The sequence below is a fragment of the Podarcis tiliguerta genome, assembly GCF_965153285.1.
Source record: "Podarcis tiliguerta genome assembly, chromosome: 8".
NCBI lineage: Eukaryota > Metazoa > Chordata > Lepidosauria > Squamata > Lacertidae > Podarcis > Podarcis tiliguerta.
In genome coordinates, this window is record NC_139541.1 from 70,396,036 (window position 1) to 70,412,698 (window position 16,663).

General features: G+C 46.2%; 1 protein-coding gene across 1 annotated transcript in view; it reads right to left on the reverse strand.

The window, feature by feature from the left end:
- Positions 1–23: 23 nt before the first annotated feature.
- ATP4A (ATPase H+/K+ transporting subunit alpha) overlaps positions 24–16,663 on the reverse strand; it is a 28,282-nt gene continuing 11,642 nt past the window's right edge. The window contains exons 9-23 of the mRNA XM_083454878.1: positions 16,060–16,258; positions 14,596–14,705; positions 13,631–13,765; positions 12,525–12,717; positions 11,346–11,521; positions 9,571–9,707; positions 8,024–8,174; positions 6,799–6,967; positions 5,997–6,151; positions 5,766–5,889; positions 4,530–4,675; positions 3,133–3,266; positions 2,822–2,923; positions 1,909–2,000; positions 24–1,139 (exon numbers count right to left, since the gene is read on the reverse strand). Of these exons, the coding sequence (XP_083311004.1) occupies positions 1,111–1,139; positions 1,909–2,000; positions 2,822–2,923; positions 3,133–3,266; positions 4,530–4,675; positions 5,766–5,889; positions 5,997–6,151; positions 6,799–6,967; positions 8,024–8,174; positions 9,571–9,707; positions 11,346–11,521; positions 12,525–12,717; positions 13,631–13,765; positions 14,596–14,705; positions 16,060–16,258 (2,052 nt within the window). The 3' untranslated portion in view covers positions 24–1,110. The remainder of the gene's footprint in view (positions 1,140–1,908; positions 2,001–2,821; positions 2,924–3,132; positions 3,267–4,529; positions 4,676–5,765; positions 5,890–5,996; positions 6,152–6,798; positions 6,968–8,023; positions 8,175–9,570; positions 9,708–11,345; positions 11,522–12,524; positions 12,718–13,630; positions 13,766–14,595; positions 14,706–16,059; positions 16,259–16,663) is intronic.

Consider the following 16,663-nt stretch of genomic DNA (forward strand, 5'->3'; position numbering starts at 1 on the left):
AACGAAATGCCAATCTGCATTCATTGGCTTATCTTTTGTCATTTTATTTTAATTCTGTTTCTCATGCCTTGCTCGCCCTCCTCCCCTCTGCTCTGTCACATAGAGATTTTGTTGGCATGCTGCTTTTACATGCATATTTACAGCCTTCAGAGTTAGAAACATGGTATTTATTTTTTTAAAAATGCACATGAAAACTCTCATGATCTAGAAATCCTGTGCCAATTTGTTACTCGGCTGTGATCTCAGCACCTGCAATCATAAATATATAATTTCCCTCCACTCTGCATATCAGCACCCTTAAATCATTTCTTGACGAAGGGCTAGCTATCTTCCCCCAAAGTAGCTGAGTGGGAACTGTGGTAGCCTGAAGTTTAAGTTTTATCTTAAAGGTGTTGTTTGCATCAACAGAAGTATTGTGTCCAGATCAAGGGAAGTAATAGTACCACTCTGTTCTGCCTTGGTCAGACCACACCTAGAATACTGTGTCCAGTTCTGGGCACCACAATCTTAAGAAGAATATTGCCAAGCTGGAACATGTGGAGGAGGGCAGCCAAGACGACCAGGGGTCTGGAAACCAAGCCTTATGATGAGTGGTTGAGGGAGTTGTGTATGTTTAGGCTGGAAAAGAGAAGGCTAAGAGGAGATACGACAGCCACTTTCAAATATCTCAAGGGCTGTCACATGGAATATGTAGCAAGATTGTTTTCTGCTGCTCTAGAAAGTAGGGCCTGAACCAATGTATTCAAATTGACAAGAAAGGAGATTCGGACTAAAAATTAGGAAGAACTTTCTACCAGTAAGAGCTGATCAGTAGTGGAACAGACAACCTCGGAAGGTGGTGAGCTCTCCTTCCTTGGAGGCTTTTCAACAGAGGTTGGGTGGCCATTTGTCAGGAATTCTTTAGCTGAGATTCTTGTATTGCAGAGGGTTGGACTAGATGACCCTTGGGTCCCTTCCAACCATACGATTCTGTGATTCTGTGGTGTGGAAGGTGGCAGGCTTGGCTCAGCAGTACGGTTGTTGATGACAGAAGCAAATCCTTGATTTCCTTGTCTCTGTTGCACAAGCAGGGGAAACGGGAAAAAGCTCCGCCCAAAAGAAGCTTTGCCTTTAGTAGTAGAGTTCTTTGTCCCACCAACCTGGAGGAATGGAAAATTTTTATGATTAATTTGCAGAATTTGTATCCCATCCTTTGGCCCCCAAAGGCTCTCACAGCCGCATACAAAAATCAGTCCCCTGCCCACAGGCTCATAATTTAAGAAAACGAGACAAACGAGGGGAAAAGTAACAAGATAGAGGAGAGAGAAAGCAAGCTGAGGAACAAGTCCTTAAAAATTACAGCCAATGTCAGTGTCGGTTCTGGCTGTCTTGCCCTTCGTTCAGATAAAAGATGAATAAGAAGTGTAGATTAGTATATAAAATCACACATGCCATGCAGAAGGTGGATAAAGAAAAGTTTAACACTAAAACTCGTGGGTATCCAATGAAGATTTGGGACAAATAAAAGAAAATACTTCATGGAGCACATAGTTAAACTATGGAACTCACTCCCACAAGAGGCAGTGATGGCCACCAACTCAGATGGCTTTAAAAGAGGTTTGGGCAAATTCATGGAGGACAAGGCTACCAGTGGCTTCTGTGTCCTACAGCAGGAATTCAGAAGCAGGCTGCCTCCGACCATGGAGAGAGACCATTGCAGGCTTCCCTCACAAAGCCCAGGGAGCTGGAGCATCACATTCCTGCCTGCTGTTCTGAGTGCTGTTTTGGCCGCCAGATGCAGGACCAAGACCAGAAGGTTGACCCAAAGGTCAGTAGCCACAACAGGGCAGGAGAGTGTGCCTGAAGACTCACATGTCGTATCTACATTGGCAGATGCAACAGGTGAATTCTCTTCCCCCAGTTACTTACTTCCAGGGTGTCTCCGGACTCCCAGCTTTCGGATTTCATCATAGACGAAGATGAGAAGGCCATAGGGTAGCGGCACCAGCCACCACTGGAATCTAAGCAGGGAAAAGGGTGTTCAGTGCTACATTGCTAAGCCAGCCAGCTGAGCTCAGTTATTGTTTCATTGAGTTGGCCCAAGGCAAGGCAGAAAACCAACCTCAAAAATGAGGTAGCATCACTAGCAAGACAAACAAAGGGAGGGGAGACTAGCAGCTACATATAAGTGTTTATCGCAATACGTTTCAGGAAAAAATTCTTTCTCAAGGATTCTGTAAATATGCAAATAACCTTGGAAAAAAGGGTAACTGTTGCAAAATAAAAACAGAGTGAAATCTCTTTTGTAATCTAAAAATTAACCAATGATTTACCAGTAGATCTCAATTTGCCCTTTGCTGGCCTAGGAGATGCTTCCACTAACAGAACAAAGCTGCTGGGCTGCTGTCCATGGTGCTGGGCAAAAGAGAGCCCTATCTACTGTATACAGTGGCTGTGCTCATCTGCTTTCCAGCTTTCAGGCTAGCATGGAGAAATAGGAAGGTGAGCTGGATGGGTGAGTTAAGTGGTGGCGTCACAACTCTGTACAAGGTGATGATACCAAGTCAGGCTACCTTGCTCCATCTATCTGGAGGTGCCATTCATATGTTGCCGGATATCCACTCCAGTTGGCATAGCAACATGGCCAGGGGTGATGCTGACCAACAACATCTAGATGGCCCTCCATTGACTGCATTTCAAGATACATCAGTTCAAAGAAGCTTTATTAGATCCAGCTGCCCTGCTGTCTTCTACAGAGTATCCTCCATTGGTTGTTGTTGTTTGTTTTTTGGGAGTGGAGGGGAGGGCTAAATCTGCCCCATGGAGGCATGTGAGGTCTTACCTTATAGGCATAAAGTTGAAGATGTTGGGCATCCCAGGGCAGTAGCAGAGGAAGCAGCCCAGGCAGAGCTGGAACACGATGGCGATCACCAAGACTTTGTTCCTGAAAAGGGAAGGGGGTGTTTCAGGGTGGGTGGCGAATAGGAAGACCCATGTCTGCTCTTGGTTTCAGCGAAATAGGTAGCATGATTGAGGGGAGATGGGGGCAGGGTGCTTCTATCACAATAACTCCTGTTACAAGAACGGAAAATGTAGCATATTGTATAGCACAGAACCGTGTTTGGCTTGGAGATTCATTCGGCTCCCACGTACCGGAAGAATCCCTGCTGGAAGACAGAAAGGCGTCGCGTTTTGCGGATGAGCACATCGGCGATCTGGCACATCTCAATGCTGATGAAGAAGACGGTGTAGCAGGTGTACTCCTGGTACAGGCGCTGCCCAAAAGTCTGCAAGTGGGAAGAATCGTGAGGACGGAGTGATGCTTGGCTATCTTCTGCCCTCTCTCCCTGCACCAGCTGCACCCACCAGCCCAGGGGGCCCAGTGGCACCTCCTGCAAGGGAAAGGCTGAGCTTCCCATTCCTTGCACAGGATCTGGGCTCTGATGGACAACCTGTGGCCTTCTAGGTGCTGTTGGGCTGCAACTCCCTACTGTGGGCTATGCTGGCTCCTTTGTGAGTCATTCCAATAAACAATGGGGAACACTTCCATTCAGGCAGATGGGGCACTGCCCTATCAACCTCAGTCTGCCTGAAGCCAGCCCCCACCTGCCTCCCATCTTATGTGCAACCCGCCCTGGGTGTTGGTGTGCCTCCTGCTCGGTCTCAGTGCTGCCTCATGTGGAACTGAACAAGGAGGAGAAGGAGGAGGAGGACAAAACCAGAATAAGCTGGCTCTGCCTGCCATTGGATCTCTGGCTCCACCTACTGCTGGCCTCCCTGCCTTACGCCCTACCAGTCCTCAAGGGAACCAACCACCATTGATAAAATACTATACAGTCATACCTCTGGTTACAGACGCTTCAGGTTGTGTTTTTTCGGGTTACGGACCTGCCGAAAACCGGAAGTACCGGAACGGGTTACTTCTGGGTTTCGGTGGTTGCGCATGCGCAGAAGTGCTGCATCGCAACCTGCGCATGCACAGACGCGCCACTGCAGGTTGCAAATGCTGCAGGTTTGAAACGTGCATCCCGCACGGATTATGTTCGCAACCCGAGTGTCCACTGTATATGATTTTAGTGATTAGCTGCACCCTCCAGGATTTAGGGCAAACCTTGATGCTTTAAACCTACTCTATCTCTCCATACACAGATGCAAAGTTCCTGCCTGATTAGGGCAATTTAAAGTTGTTGTTGTTTTAAATAATAATTTAACAGATAATTCAATCAAACATTGCAGGCCACATCCATCACACTTATTTCCAGTAGCTGGCATTCAGAGGCTTACTGCCTCTGACAGTGGAGGTATAGAATCATAGAATTGTAGAATTGGAAGATATAGGCCAACCCAAGGTAGAACACAGGCATCATAGCAAATCAACAGTGTTCTTTGTGCTTCCTCAGTCAGCTGGCTAAGTGCTTCAGGACCCTTGTTCTCCTCACGTTTCTTTGTCTTTAAACGGGCCGCCTTTCAGAGACAGGACTGTCCCCAACAAAGCAGGACATCTGGCCATCCTGCCTGGAGGCCAGAAGCAGCGTGTCTCCTCCACTCACCCACTCTTGTCCGTAGCTATCCTGAACATCTTGGATATGGTCGTTCTCCCAGGCTGCCCGAAGGCCCACACACTTCAGCGGGTACCAGCCCTCCTGGGCCATGGCAGTGAAGTAGTCGGTGAAGCCGGCAAAGGACTGGATGGCTCCTGCGTGGCAGGGAAGAACAGGGGAGTTTGTGTCAGTGGGCGGCAAATCCATTAGAGCACATGCAGCCACTGCCCCCCTGACCCAAGCTGTCCCCAAACATTCCCAACCTGCCTGCCTGGTATAGTGGGCCTGGAGTTTTGGGAAGGGTCATGGACCTGCTACCATTTCTGCAGCAGAGTCTTGGCAGCATCCCTTTCTCCAGAGTCCCAGAGCCACCCAAATCAGCTTGAAAGGGGAGCTTTTAAGCCACTGGGAAGAAGTGTTACCACCTTTCTTGCTGATGAGTGAAAGGAGGTGAGTCGGCCACAGAGGATTGGCTCCTCGGGTCAACCTGGAGAAGGTGTGTGGGAAGAACACCAAGGAGGAGAAGTTGTTCCCTTTGCTCCAAAGCTGAGCACTGAAAATAAGGCACATCAGTTTCAAGAGAACAGTGTGCAAGTTCCGTTACGTACTGTTGACCTCTATGGAAAAAACAACTTTAGTCACTCTGAAAGAAGAAACTGGAGCAGCTTCAGATCATTACCGTGCATGCAGTTGCACAGAAAATAGTAGCTCTGGATCAGGGTTTCCCAAATTTGGGTCTCTAGCTGTTTTTGCACTACAATTCCCATCATCCCTAGCTAGCAGGGGTCAGGGATGATGGGAATTGTAGTCCAAAACCAACTGGAGACCCAAGTTTGGGAAACTAATCTAGATGAAAGGTGTCCTGTGGAGATCTGCATGGATGTCTGTAGTGGATCCCTAATTATTATTGTATAATTATATGTTTATATATAATCTTAGAAGGTTGTATAATCTCAGAAGGGGCGTGGCTGTGAGGGAGCCTGGCTGCTCTCATCATGAACGGATCCTAAGCTTCTGAATTTGCCACTGCACAACTGTCCATCACTGCTCAGATGATGTGCCTTTCTCCTCCCCACGGGATAAGGCATGGTGGGGCAGGTATCTAAGCCAATTCCTGCCACTCCCTATAGAAGCTCCACTCCACATGGAGCCCACCTAGGCTTCCCTGCCTTGTCTCACGCAACATAGCTTGCTCTCCCCCGCTTTCCAACCTCTAGGCTCCCCCCTTCCAGCTCTAATACGCACCGATCTGGAAGTAGGAATAGACCGCTAGCGCTTCGTTGACCAGACGGTCCCGTCGAGGGTTGCGTGGTTTCAGGTGCATGATGTCACTCTCAGCCCTCTCATAGGCCAGGGAAACTGAGGGGAACTGAGAAGAGAGATGAGATAGGGTTTTTTGTTTTGGAGTTGGGGGTTGGAAACAAGACCGAGGAGCCCTGGGAAAGAGCCTCTGCTCGATTAGTGTTGGCCACTCACAATGTCTGTGCACAGCTCGATAAACAGGATGGTGATACAACCCAGGGGGAGTGGGACACTGACAGTGATGTAGATCAGATAGGGCGTCAGCTCTGGGATGTTCTTGGTTAGGGTGTACGCGATGGATTTCTTGAGATTGTCAAAGATCAGGCGCCCTGAAAGGAAGAAAAGAATGAAAGGAAGATGGCAGTGGGTTTAATGGACGACTCCTGTCGTTGATCTGGGATTTCTTCCATCGAACCTTTCTGGATGTTATCTGCAGGTCCCTTCCAGGCCTGTGATTCTGTGTCCAGCAAAGTTTGGAATCTAATAGATGAAGCTGTTGAGCCGGTCATACCAGCCTCTTTGTAAGGAAATGGCCTTAGCTGGCCAGTTCAATGCTCTCATCAGCATCTCAAAGAGTGAGCCTTGTTGCCATAGTGATAGCAAGAGGATGCTGCTGTCCAGGAAGGGGGCAGGCACAGCACTGTGTTCTCATCTGCTTCCCAGAACACAGTATCAACTTGCTATGTGACCACCCAGCCCCTAAATGGTAAAATCTGCTGTCTTGCATGACACACAGTCAGGGTTCATGCATATCTAGTGGTCCCCTTTAGACATCCCTGGCTAATTGCTAAGATCTCCAAAGGAGAGACTGCTGGCTTTTCCATGATTAGTGGAATGCCACCTTCTGACACTTAGGAAGTGGGTCTTCTCGGTGGTGGCACCTACCTTCCAACATGAAGTTGCCACCATCAGATGCTGATATATGACCCAAAGGCACTAACCCGCCCCCTTGTGCCACAGCCTCCCAAGAACAGACCTTGCTCGACGCCAGTGACGATGGAGGCGAAATTGTCATCCAGCAGGATCATGTCAGCAGCGTTCTTGGCTGCGTCGGATCCGGCAATGCCCATTGCCACACCAATGTCAGCTTTCTTCAGTGCTGGGGAATCATTCACCCCATCTCCTGTTACTGCCACAATAGCACCCTGCGAACAAGGAGAGAGAGAGAGAGAGAGAGAGAGAGAGAGAGAGAGAGAGAGAGAGAGAGAGATGGGCCTCCTGCAGATAGGTGTTTTATTGCAGGTGCATGCTGTTAATACATCCGCAACACAATCTTAACACATCCGTGGTGCATTTACCCCATTCTTGTTTGTTCTTTTATGTTTCCCCAGTGATCCCATATTTACTGCTGTCCTGAGCAGGAACAGTGCAACAAAAGTGGAAGATAAACAAACCGGAACATTTTTGATATACAGTGGTACCTCGGGTTACAGACGCTTCAGGTTACAGACTCCGCTAACCCAGAAATAGTACCTCGGGTTAAGAACTTTGCTTCAGGATGAGAACAGAAATCACGCGGCAGCTAAAGTGATTAGCTAAAGTGGTTCCTCAGGTTAAGAACAGCTTCAGGTTAAGAACGGACCTCCTCTGGAATGAATTAAGTTCTTAACCCGAGGTACCACTGTAAAAGGTTACAGGATTGCAGCAGGAAGTTACAGGATGTGCAGTGATTGGCAAAGAAGCAGTGTGAACGCCCCCAAAACTTTTGCAGGCACAAACATTATTGAAAGTGGGATTGTGTGTGACATTATGAGCAGAAATAATCACTAACGTGCAATAGAAAGGATGTCTGGATGGGCTCATTCAGGGATCTACAGATGGAACCTGCAACAAAATGTTGCTGTATGGAGTTCAGAGTCCCAGCCAGCCAGCTCTGCCCTTTTCCAGGATATTCCATTCCATTCCCCCCATCAAAAGTCAGTTATCATTCCATGTGGACTGAGCATGCTCAGTTCTCATTGGGCTGTCCACACACCCCGGACAGCTTAGTTTCCCCTCCTAAAGATTTTTGTCCTTCTGCACACCTTAAGGTTTCCTCAGGTGCTTTGTCTTGTTATACAGGTAGTGATATATTTTATGCACAACCATCAACGCTCATGCCTGAAGACTGGAAATGGAGGGAATGATAATCGTATGAAGCAGGTGGTCCAAATTCACAGCGCCCACAATACCTTCTGCAGTTAGGGTTTTGTGCCCCTTACCAATTTCTGACAGCTTTCCACAATGATGAGCTTCTGTTGTGGGGAGGTGCGAGCAAAGACCATCTCTGGGTGCATTTTGAGGATCTCCACCAACTCTTCGGTTTCCATGTCTTTCAGCTGGCCCCCATTAACCACACAGGCTCGGGCGTCCCTGGATGCCGAAGCAGAGAAAGGGAGAGCCCCAGGGTCACATACATAGACAGGGCCTTTGTAGTGGCTGCACCAATAATTGTGGGGAAAGTGTCATGGATGGGCCCTTTTCTGATTGCCTTTTTGCTGGCTGGTCAAGACATTCTTATTTCAGCAGCCTTCTGCCTGCTAAGTTCATTTTGACGTGTGATCAATGCCACAGTTGTTTCAGTTGGGTTTTCAATGTGTATTTTATGGATTTGTATAGTTGCAAAACACTTTCCATTTTACATTGTCCTGCAATTTTACATTGCTGAAATCTGCCCTAAGTGATTCATGGGCACTAGAAGGGTTGAGACAAAAGTTTTTTTTGTATAAATAAAAAGCCTCAAGTTTTCAAGTGAGAGCCTCTCTTCAGCAACAAACAAGATAGTGGTTTCAATGCCAGATAAAAACAACTCTGTCCTTCCCTTGTTTCAGTGTGGCTGGCTTACCACATTTTGACTATTATACCCAGAGTCAAAAGTCACCTAACTGCACTTTGGGATGCTTCTGAGCAGGGTGGATAAAATCAATGATTTTTAAAAAATAATTTAAAATATCTGATTTTTAAAAATGTAAATCGGATTTTTTATATAAATTGCTTTTGGATGAAAAATCTTTCTAAAGATAGTTTTCTATTTAAGTTACATTATAGTCCAAAGGCTATTCATTAGGAAATAAGAATTTGTTTTAAGTTTTTCATGTGTGCTAAAACTCAGTCTAAGTTTTTTTTTAAAAAAAATATGTTTAACCACATCAGTTAACAAACATGGATACATATGCTATAATGTTATTGTTTGAGTTAAATAAATTGTTTAAATTGTTATTAAGGAAATGATTATTTTTCTCCTCCCAATAAAGTACAGCAGAAAAGTTGTCCCAATATAAACAGTTAACTTATTAAACCTCACAATAATTTTATAATTATCTCTGTCTATGTATTTCTGATAGTGCAACCAATCAGTAATTTTTGACACAATTGTAAAAACTACTCTGAAAATTTATTATTCCAAAAACAAAACCTTCATCTGGTTGTAAATATGAAGGTTATACCAGCAAGAACGAGTCTTTCTGTAAAAAAAGAGATTTAAATCAAGTCTTACTGACTAGTGATTTGAATCATGATTTAAATCAATTTGATTTAAATCAAAGCCATGCTACTTTTTTTTAAAAAAAAATCTTTATTAATTTAAAATAAATACAGATGTACATACAAGTAAACAAACATACAATCAAACAAAAAACAAATAACAGAAAAATCGAACAAACCACCACACTATACGATATAAGAAGATTAATATAATTATCATCATATATACTCCTGGTACAAAGCCATGCTGCTTCTGAGGCAAAACTCTCTGTGTTTAGATACTCACCGCTTGTTGACCTGCTCCACGGGAATGCGCAGGCGGGTGGCGATATCTTCGACCGTTTCGCTGCCCTCAGAGATGATGCCCACACTGGCAGCAATGGCCTTTGCGGTGATGGGATGGTCTCCTGTCACCATGATCACCTGGAGACGACAGGGCAGCGGTTCAAAATGGCCCTTCCTGAAGTGATCTTTGGTTGTCGTTGCATCAGCACAGATTGAATAAGCCTGACTGGAAATTGCTGACGAGAATGTTGGTCTAGGTTCAGGGAGGCATCTGCACTCTACATTTAAAGCACAATGAGACCACTTTAAACTGTCACGGCTTCGCCAAAATAGTCCTGGGAACTGTAGCTGGTTATGGGTGGTGCTAGGAGACGCTCATCCCCACCACAAAGCTACAATTCACAGAGTGGATTGTGGGAACTGAAGTTCCGTGAGGGGAATAGGGGTCGCCTAGCACCCCTCAAGACCCTGAACAAGCTACAGTTCCCAGGGTTCTTTGGGGGAAGCCAATGAGTGTTTAAAGCGGTATGATATTGTATGGTGCAGATGGGAGTCCTGGATTCAAATCCTAGCTCATCCATAAAGCTACTTGGGTAGCTGACCTTGGCTCAGTCACAGTCCCTGAGTTTGTCTCAAGGGAGGGTAGGAAATACATGTACAGTGGTACCTCGGGTTACATACACTTCAGGTTACAGGCGCTTCAGGTTACAGACTCCGCTAACCCAGAAATAGTACCTTGGATTAAGAACTTTGATTTAGGATGAGAACAGAAATCATGCCCTGGCGGCGCGGCGGCAGCAGGAGGCCCCATTAGCTAAAGTGGTGCTTCAGGTTAAGAACAGTTTCAGGTTAAGAACGGACCTCCGGAATGAATTAAGTACTTAACCCCAGGTACCATTGTAGTTCTAATGTCAGGCCCCTGACCTTTAAAAAAGAGAAAGAAAAAGCTTTCCCAGTGAATCAGAATCACATCATTTTATATTCAGGAATGCTCAGTCCCTGCCTCTAATTTAATTATTTATTTAATGAGAGTTTGTTTTATTATTAAGTTTATATCCCACCTTTCCACCAAGGTGGCACACATGGTTTCCGCCCCCCCCCCCCCCGTGATGTTTATCGTGACTGAGTGGGGATTTGAACTCTGGCCTCTCAAGTCCAAGTCTGACATTTTGACCACTAACCCACACTGGCTACATACCACTGCAACTCTATATATGACTAACGGCCACTAGAGATATCATCCCTATTGCCCATACAAAATGTAAATTATTATTTTTCGCCAAGATGCTTGTTACTAGGGATGACTTAAGACATTTTGCAGCCTGCAGTGAAGAACAAGATGGTGCCTGCCCCCCAGCCCTGCATGCCTCCCATTTCCACAATCAGAAGCTGGCTGAACTGGCAGGTGAATCTTATTCCAGTATTGCCTAGCCTTGAATCCTCAGATGTTGGACTACAACTCCCATCATCCCTGACCATCGGTCCATTCTGGCTGAGGCTAATGGGAGTTGTTGTAGTCCAACAACATCCGGGGGACCAAGGCTGGGAAAGGCTGCCTAACACTGGTGACAGGATAGTGCGGGTGCAGAACAGACTGTGTCCTACCCTCCAACAGAGGGGAATGGCACACAGTCTCAGGAGAAATGCTGCCGCTCCTCCCAGTATCTGCCACCTGAGGCAGTGACCTCACTCTGTCTAACGATAGGGCCGGCCCTCTTGGTTGCTGCTAATTCTTCCGATGGAGCCAGAAACACTCCGGAACACCTGGCAGCATACCCGGATGCCAGCGGTGCGGCATTTCATGACAGCGTCAGGCACGGTGGCTCTGGGTGGATCAATCATGGAGATGAGACCTGCAAAGCAGAGCCCACTGGTGGGGAAGTTCATCTCGTCGCTGTCGAAGTTGTAGCCGCGTGGGAACTCGCTCTGGGGAAGGTACAGGTGGCAGAAGCCTGCGGGGAAAGAGAGAATCATGGTGAGGCCTCTGCCAAGGGTGGACACTTAGAAGCATCGTCAGAAAAAGAGGAAACATATCACCACAGGAGAGGACATGGATTTGCATATAATCTGCATATGGTAATATTTTCCTTTTCAGTATTGTTTTCTACTAGGTTGTGTGCCACCTTTGGAAGGGAGTGGCAAGGTAGAAATGCAATTAATAATATGTAGAGATATGCATTTAGAAATAATTGGGCCACAGCCACACCATACATTGAAAGCGCTATGCACTTTGAAGAGTCATGGCTTTCCCCCAAAGAATTCTGGGAGTGCTGAGAGTTGTTCGGAGACCCCTATATTCTCCCACAGAGCTACAATTCCCAGAGTGGTTTAACAACCAAACACAGGGAATTCGACTCTGGCTCCACCTACTGCTGGCCTCCTGGCCTCCTACCCTTATGGTCTCATTGGACACTTGCTTAGGAAGGTCATAGCTCAGGGGCAGAGCACCTGCCTTGCATGCAGAAGGTATCAGGTTCAATCCCCAGCATCTCCAGGTAGGGCTGGGAGAGATTCTTTATTTAAAACCTTGGACAGCAGTTGCCGGTCACTGTAGATGATACTGACTTAGATGCGCTAATGGTCCAACTCAGTACAAGGCAGATCCCTGTGTTTCAGCCAGTTGACATGCCAGTTGCCAGGATCAGCACAAGTACTGGGCATCCTCAGGATGAGTGCTGGGCGGCTTAGAGCTGTCATTGACATTTCCCACAATGCCCTTTGACGTTCCAACACCCCAAGCCATTGTGGGAAAGTGAAATGGGGGCTCCATGTCGCTCCTGAGAGCACTGACACTGAGAAAATCCATGAGAGGGAGAGAGAGTTTTGCTATGTGTCCCCTCAAATCTATACAGCTGGCTCTGATGGTACCTCAGAATACAGACCTGGCCTTTATCAGGTCCCAAGTTCTACCAACAGCACACCCACCCACACCCACCCCTCACCCTCCCGACTTACCCAGGACACGCTCGCCCAGACCGCCAAGGTCCATGTAAGCTGTTTGGAAAGCCTCTTTCCATTGTTCGTCAAGGGGCAGCTCTTGACCCTTGATCATGATGGTGGAGCACCGTTCCAGAATGCGCTCAGGAGCTCCTTTCATCACCATCAGGTAGCGCTGGTCTCGAGGGTCGTCGAGCTCATGGATGGACAGCTGGAGCGAAGAGAGGGAACAGGAGACTCAGGAGGAGCCATTCATAAAAATATGCCCTGCGTTTTAGCTTCCTTTTTTTCGGCCTCTCGTTGGGGAGAACGGGACTGAGGCCTAGTCTGGGCACATGGCAGACAATGGTGCCATCAGGGCAGAACTTTTGTGAGGGGCATTCTGCAGAAGCATCACCCCTAAATGCAAGAGGGGTGGGCTTACGACATGTTGAAGTAAGCGATGTCATAGGCACTGCTATTCAAAATCCAGAGGCCAAAATGAACTAATGCTACACACTGGTAAACTGCACCGCTTCAGGATGTGGGGAGCTCACTCCATTTTTGAACACATGTGACAAACAAACAAACAACAACAACATCTCCCCACAAGTTCAATACAACAACGAGCAAATTAGAGAGAAAGCTTCAACCCTGAACTTCTCATTGCAGTGCTAAACTTCTACTTGCCTGAAGTTTTCCTTTTTTTAAAACAAACAAACATCCCCCATAGAGGAGCATTCAAAAATGCGACCTTGCATTCTGAAGCGATGTAGTCCCCTCCACCACCTTGGCACTCTAGCACAGGGGTGGGGAACCTTTTTATTTTTAGAGCAAGGGCCACATTCCCTTCAAAGCAACCTTGTGGGGGCTGCATGCCAGTGGCGGGTGGAGGGCTGAGGCAAAATCAGGAGCAGCAACCCGTGTAAATGTTTCCTATATCCTTCATCTATGCCAGCAAGGGGCGTTATCAGAGGTGAAGCTTGCTTTGCAGGCAGGGTTGGTGAGTACAGAAGAGAACTGGGTCTTTATGGGCCAATGAGCTGCCTCAGAGTTTTCTGCAGTTCATTCTGAGATAACTGAACAAGGGTAGCTGAGGCTGGCAAAGGCCTAGTCAGCCCTTGGGAGCAGAGTCAGCAGCTGACCTGGAACTTGTTGGTAGAGTTGAAGGGGATCTCGCAGGCTTTCTTGTAGCGGTCCCGGTACTCCATCACATTGCCCAGGGTGATCTCGGAGAACTTCAGCAGGGCTGTCTCTGAGGCGTCTCCGATGACGATCCGCTGGGGTCGGATGCCAAAGAGAAAATGGACACAGGTCAGTACAGCTGAAATGCAGCACCAGGGGCGAGGAGAGAAAAGGCACATTTTAGGACCAGCCCTGATGTGATCTAGAGACACCGTCTCCACAAAAGGGACTGACAAGTTTACTTACAGATTGGCTGGAGATGGAAGAGTCTCTGAGCATAAGAAGAAGGCTATTGCCACACATGTAGGATTGGTGGGCAGGGTGCAGGCTCCTCCAAGCTTGATTTGACACAAACAAGCACCAGAGATACAGTCTTCCCCCAACCCTGGGTCCTCAGATGCTGTTGGACCACCTCCCATCATTCCTGGGCATTTGCCAAGCAAGTTGTGAACGATGGGCTTTGTAGTGTTTTCCCTATATGTTATTATATTGTGAATCGCTTCAGGATGCTTTATGGGAAGCAATTCACAAATAGAACAAAGAATAATAGTTCAACAGTGCCTCTGTCTGCTTATCAATGGATTTGGTTGATTCAATAATATATGATATTATTACTCCTTAAGATTCATTCCACCCATGAGAGTAATGGCTTTTATGTTATTCTGTGTTTAAAGGCTTCTATTTTTATTGTACCAGCCTGATGTGTAGTTGTGGTGCTGTTGTTGTTGTTGTTTAACCCAATGATGTGTTTTCTTTAAGTTGCTTTTCTTGCTTTAATTAAAAAGTATATTATTATTTTAAACGAATACTATTTAAATTATTATTTGAAACATTAGCTTCAGCTAAGTTGATGCATTGTGTGCTTTTGGACTGCATATTTACAAGCAGAAATGTATCCCAGCCATATCCCATTGCTCTTCCTTACCTTTGGGACAGGGACGCTATCCTGGCCTGATTTGAAAAAGGCGCGGTTGCAGAGGCTCACCACTTTGCAGAGAGCTCTCCACGTCTCAGAGGACTGATCAAAACTTTGCCCTGGAAAGCACAAAATGAGACAGAGTGACGGGAGGTGGCACTAATAGTTTTTTTCTGTATCAAACGGCTTAGGACCGAGTTATCCAAAGGATTGCTTTCACTCATATGAACCAGCCTGGGCCATGACATTAGCCCCAGAGGCCTTGCTCACTGCAAGCATTTAATGATTCGAATGAACTGGTATGTTGGTGTCCATTATAGTTCAGATATTATTGTTTGAGGTGCCTGCGGTCCCTACCCTTTACCCAAGAGTCCCAGGGAGGCCAACCATTACATTAAAATAACAAAGAATTGTCCAGTAGCACCTTAGAGACCAACTAAGTTTTTTCTAGGTATAAGCTTTCGTGTGCATGCACACTTCTTCAGATACTCTGTAACAGAAGTCACCAGACCCTTATATATAGAGGAGGACATAAATCTGACATCAGGAATCACAAGACAGAGAAACCAGTAAGAGAACACTTTAGTCTCCCAGGACATTCAATACAGGATATCAAAGCAGCTGTCTTATTACAAAAGAATTTCAGAAACAGACTTGAAAGAGAAGTTGCTGAATTACAACTTATTACTAAACTGAAAACAATGGAGAGACCTGGTCTGAATAGAGATATTGGATTCTTGTCTCATTACACATGCTAAAGCTATTTTTGGTCATCTGCATACTATCTTTTGCTTTTTCCTGTAGGACTAATTGCAGTAATTAAAAGTCGTCAACAGGTTTACCATACCCATTGAGTCCATCACCCATCTCCTACTACCCTTCTGAGAAATTCCCCACCCTCCCTCTATATATAAGGGCTTGGTGATTTCTGTTTCTGAGTATCTGAAGAAGTGTGCATGCACATGAAAGCTTATACCCAGAACAAATTTAGTTGGTCTCTAAGGAGCTACTGGACAATTTTTTATTTTTATTTATTTTTTTTGACTGTGTCAGAACAACATGGCTACCTACCTGAAATTAAAATAACAATTGACATGGTGACATTACATGGTGGTTTCTGACATCAAGGAGCAGGTTTCTGGCTGTGTTTGGATATGATTGGTTGTGCTGGGTGGCAGGAGGAGGGAGCTGACAGCCATGGCCACCTGCTGGACTGCTTCTAAGTAGGAAGGAAGGCAGGCAGGTGGGGGCTGACTGGGAGAAGACTGAAGATGGTGGAACAGTGCCCTATTCACCCTAATGGACCAGCCTCCACCAATAGTCATGGATGATGGGAACTGTAGTCCAACAACACACATATTCCTCATCCCTGATTTAAATCAATTGACCCTGCCTTTCCTGGCCAACCCTATCCATTAGTCTCTCGGACACAAGTGCCTCTGGCCCAGCATATGTGAAGCCCAGACTCTGCACCTGACTGATCTTCTGTGGTGTCTGCTGTATGGATCTGGTTGTCAAACCAAAGGTGGGAGACAGTCATGCGGTTCTGGGTGAGAGTTCCTGTTTTATCAGAGCAGATGACGGAAGTTGAGCCCAGCGTCTCAACGGCCTCCAAGTTCTTCACCACACAGTTCTTCCGGGCCAGGCGTTTGGCTGTGAGGGAAAGACAAACCTATGAAGAGAGAGAGACAAAGACAGAGAGATAGAAATGTAGAAAACTTCACCTGAAAATACATATAATGAAGGAAAGGTTACTATGTTTCAGGGGCTGCATGCACACTATAACACTAAATCACATTTGAAACACATTTCTCCCCTCAAAGAATTATGGGAATTGTAGTGTATCCTCATAGAGTTGCAATTCCCAGCAACCCTGTACAAACTACAATGCCCAGAATTCCTTGAGGGGCAAAATTTGCTTTGAATGTGCTTCAGAGGAATAGCGTGTGCGCAACATTCATTAAAAATGAGCAAGAGGGGGCATGATAAATCTATGAAGATTATGCATAGTATGAAGAAAGTGGATAGGGGGAATTTAGCTTTCTCTTTTTCTCATAAATCTGTAACTCTGAGGCAT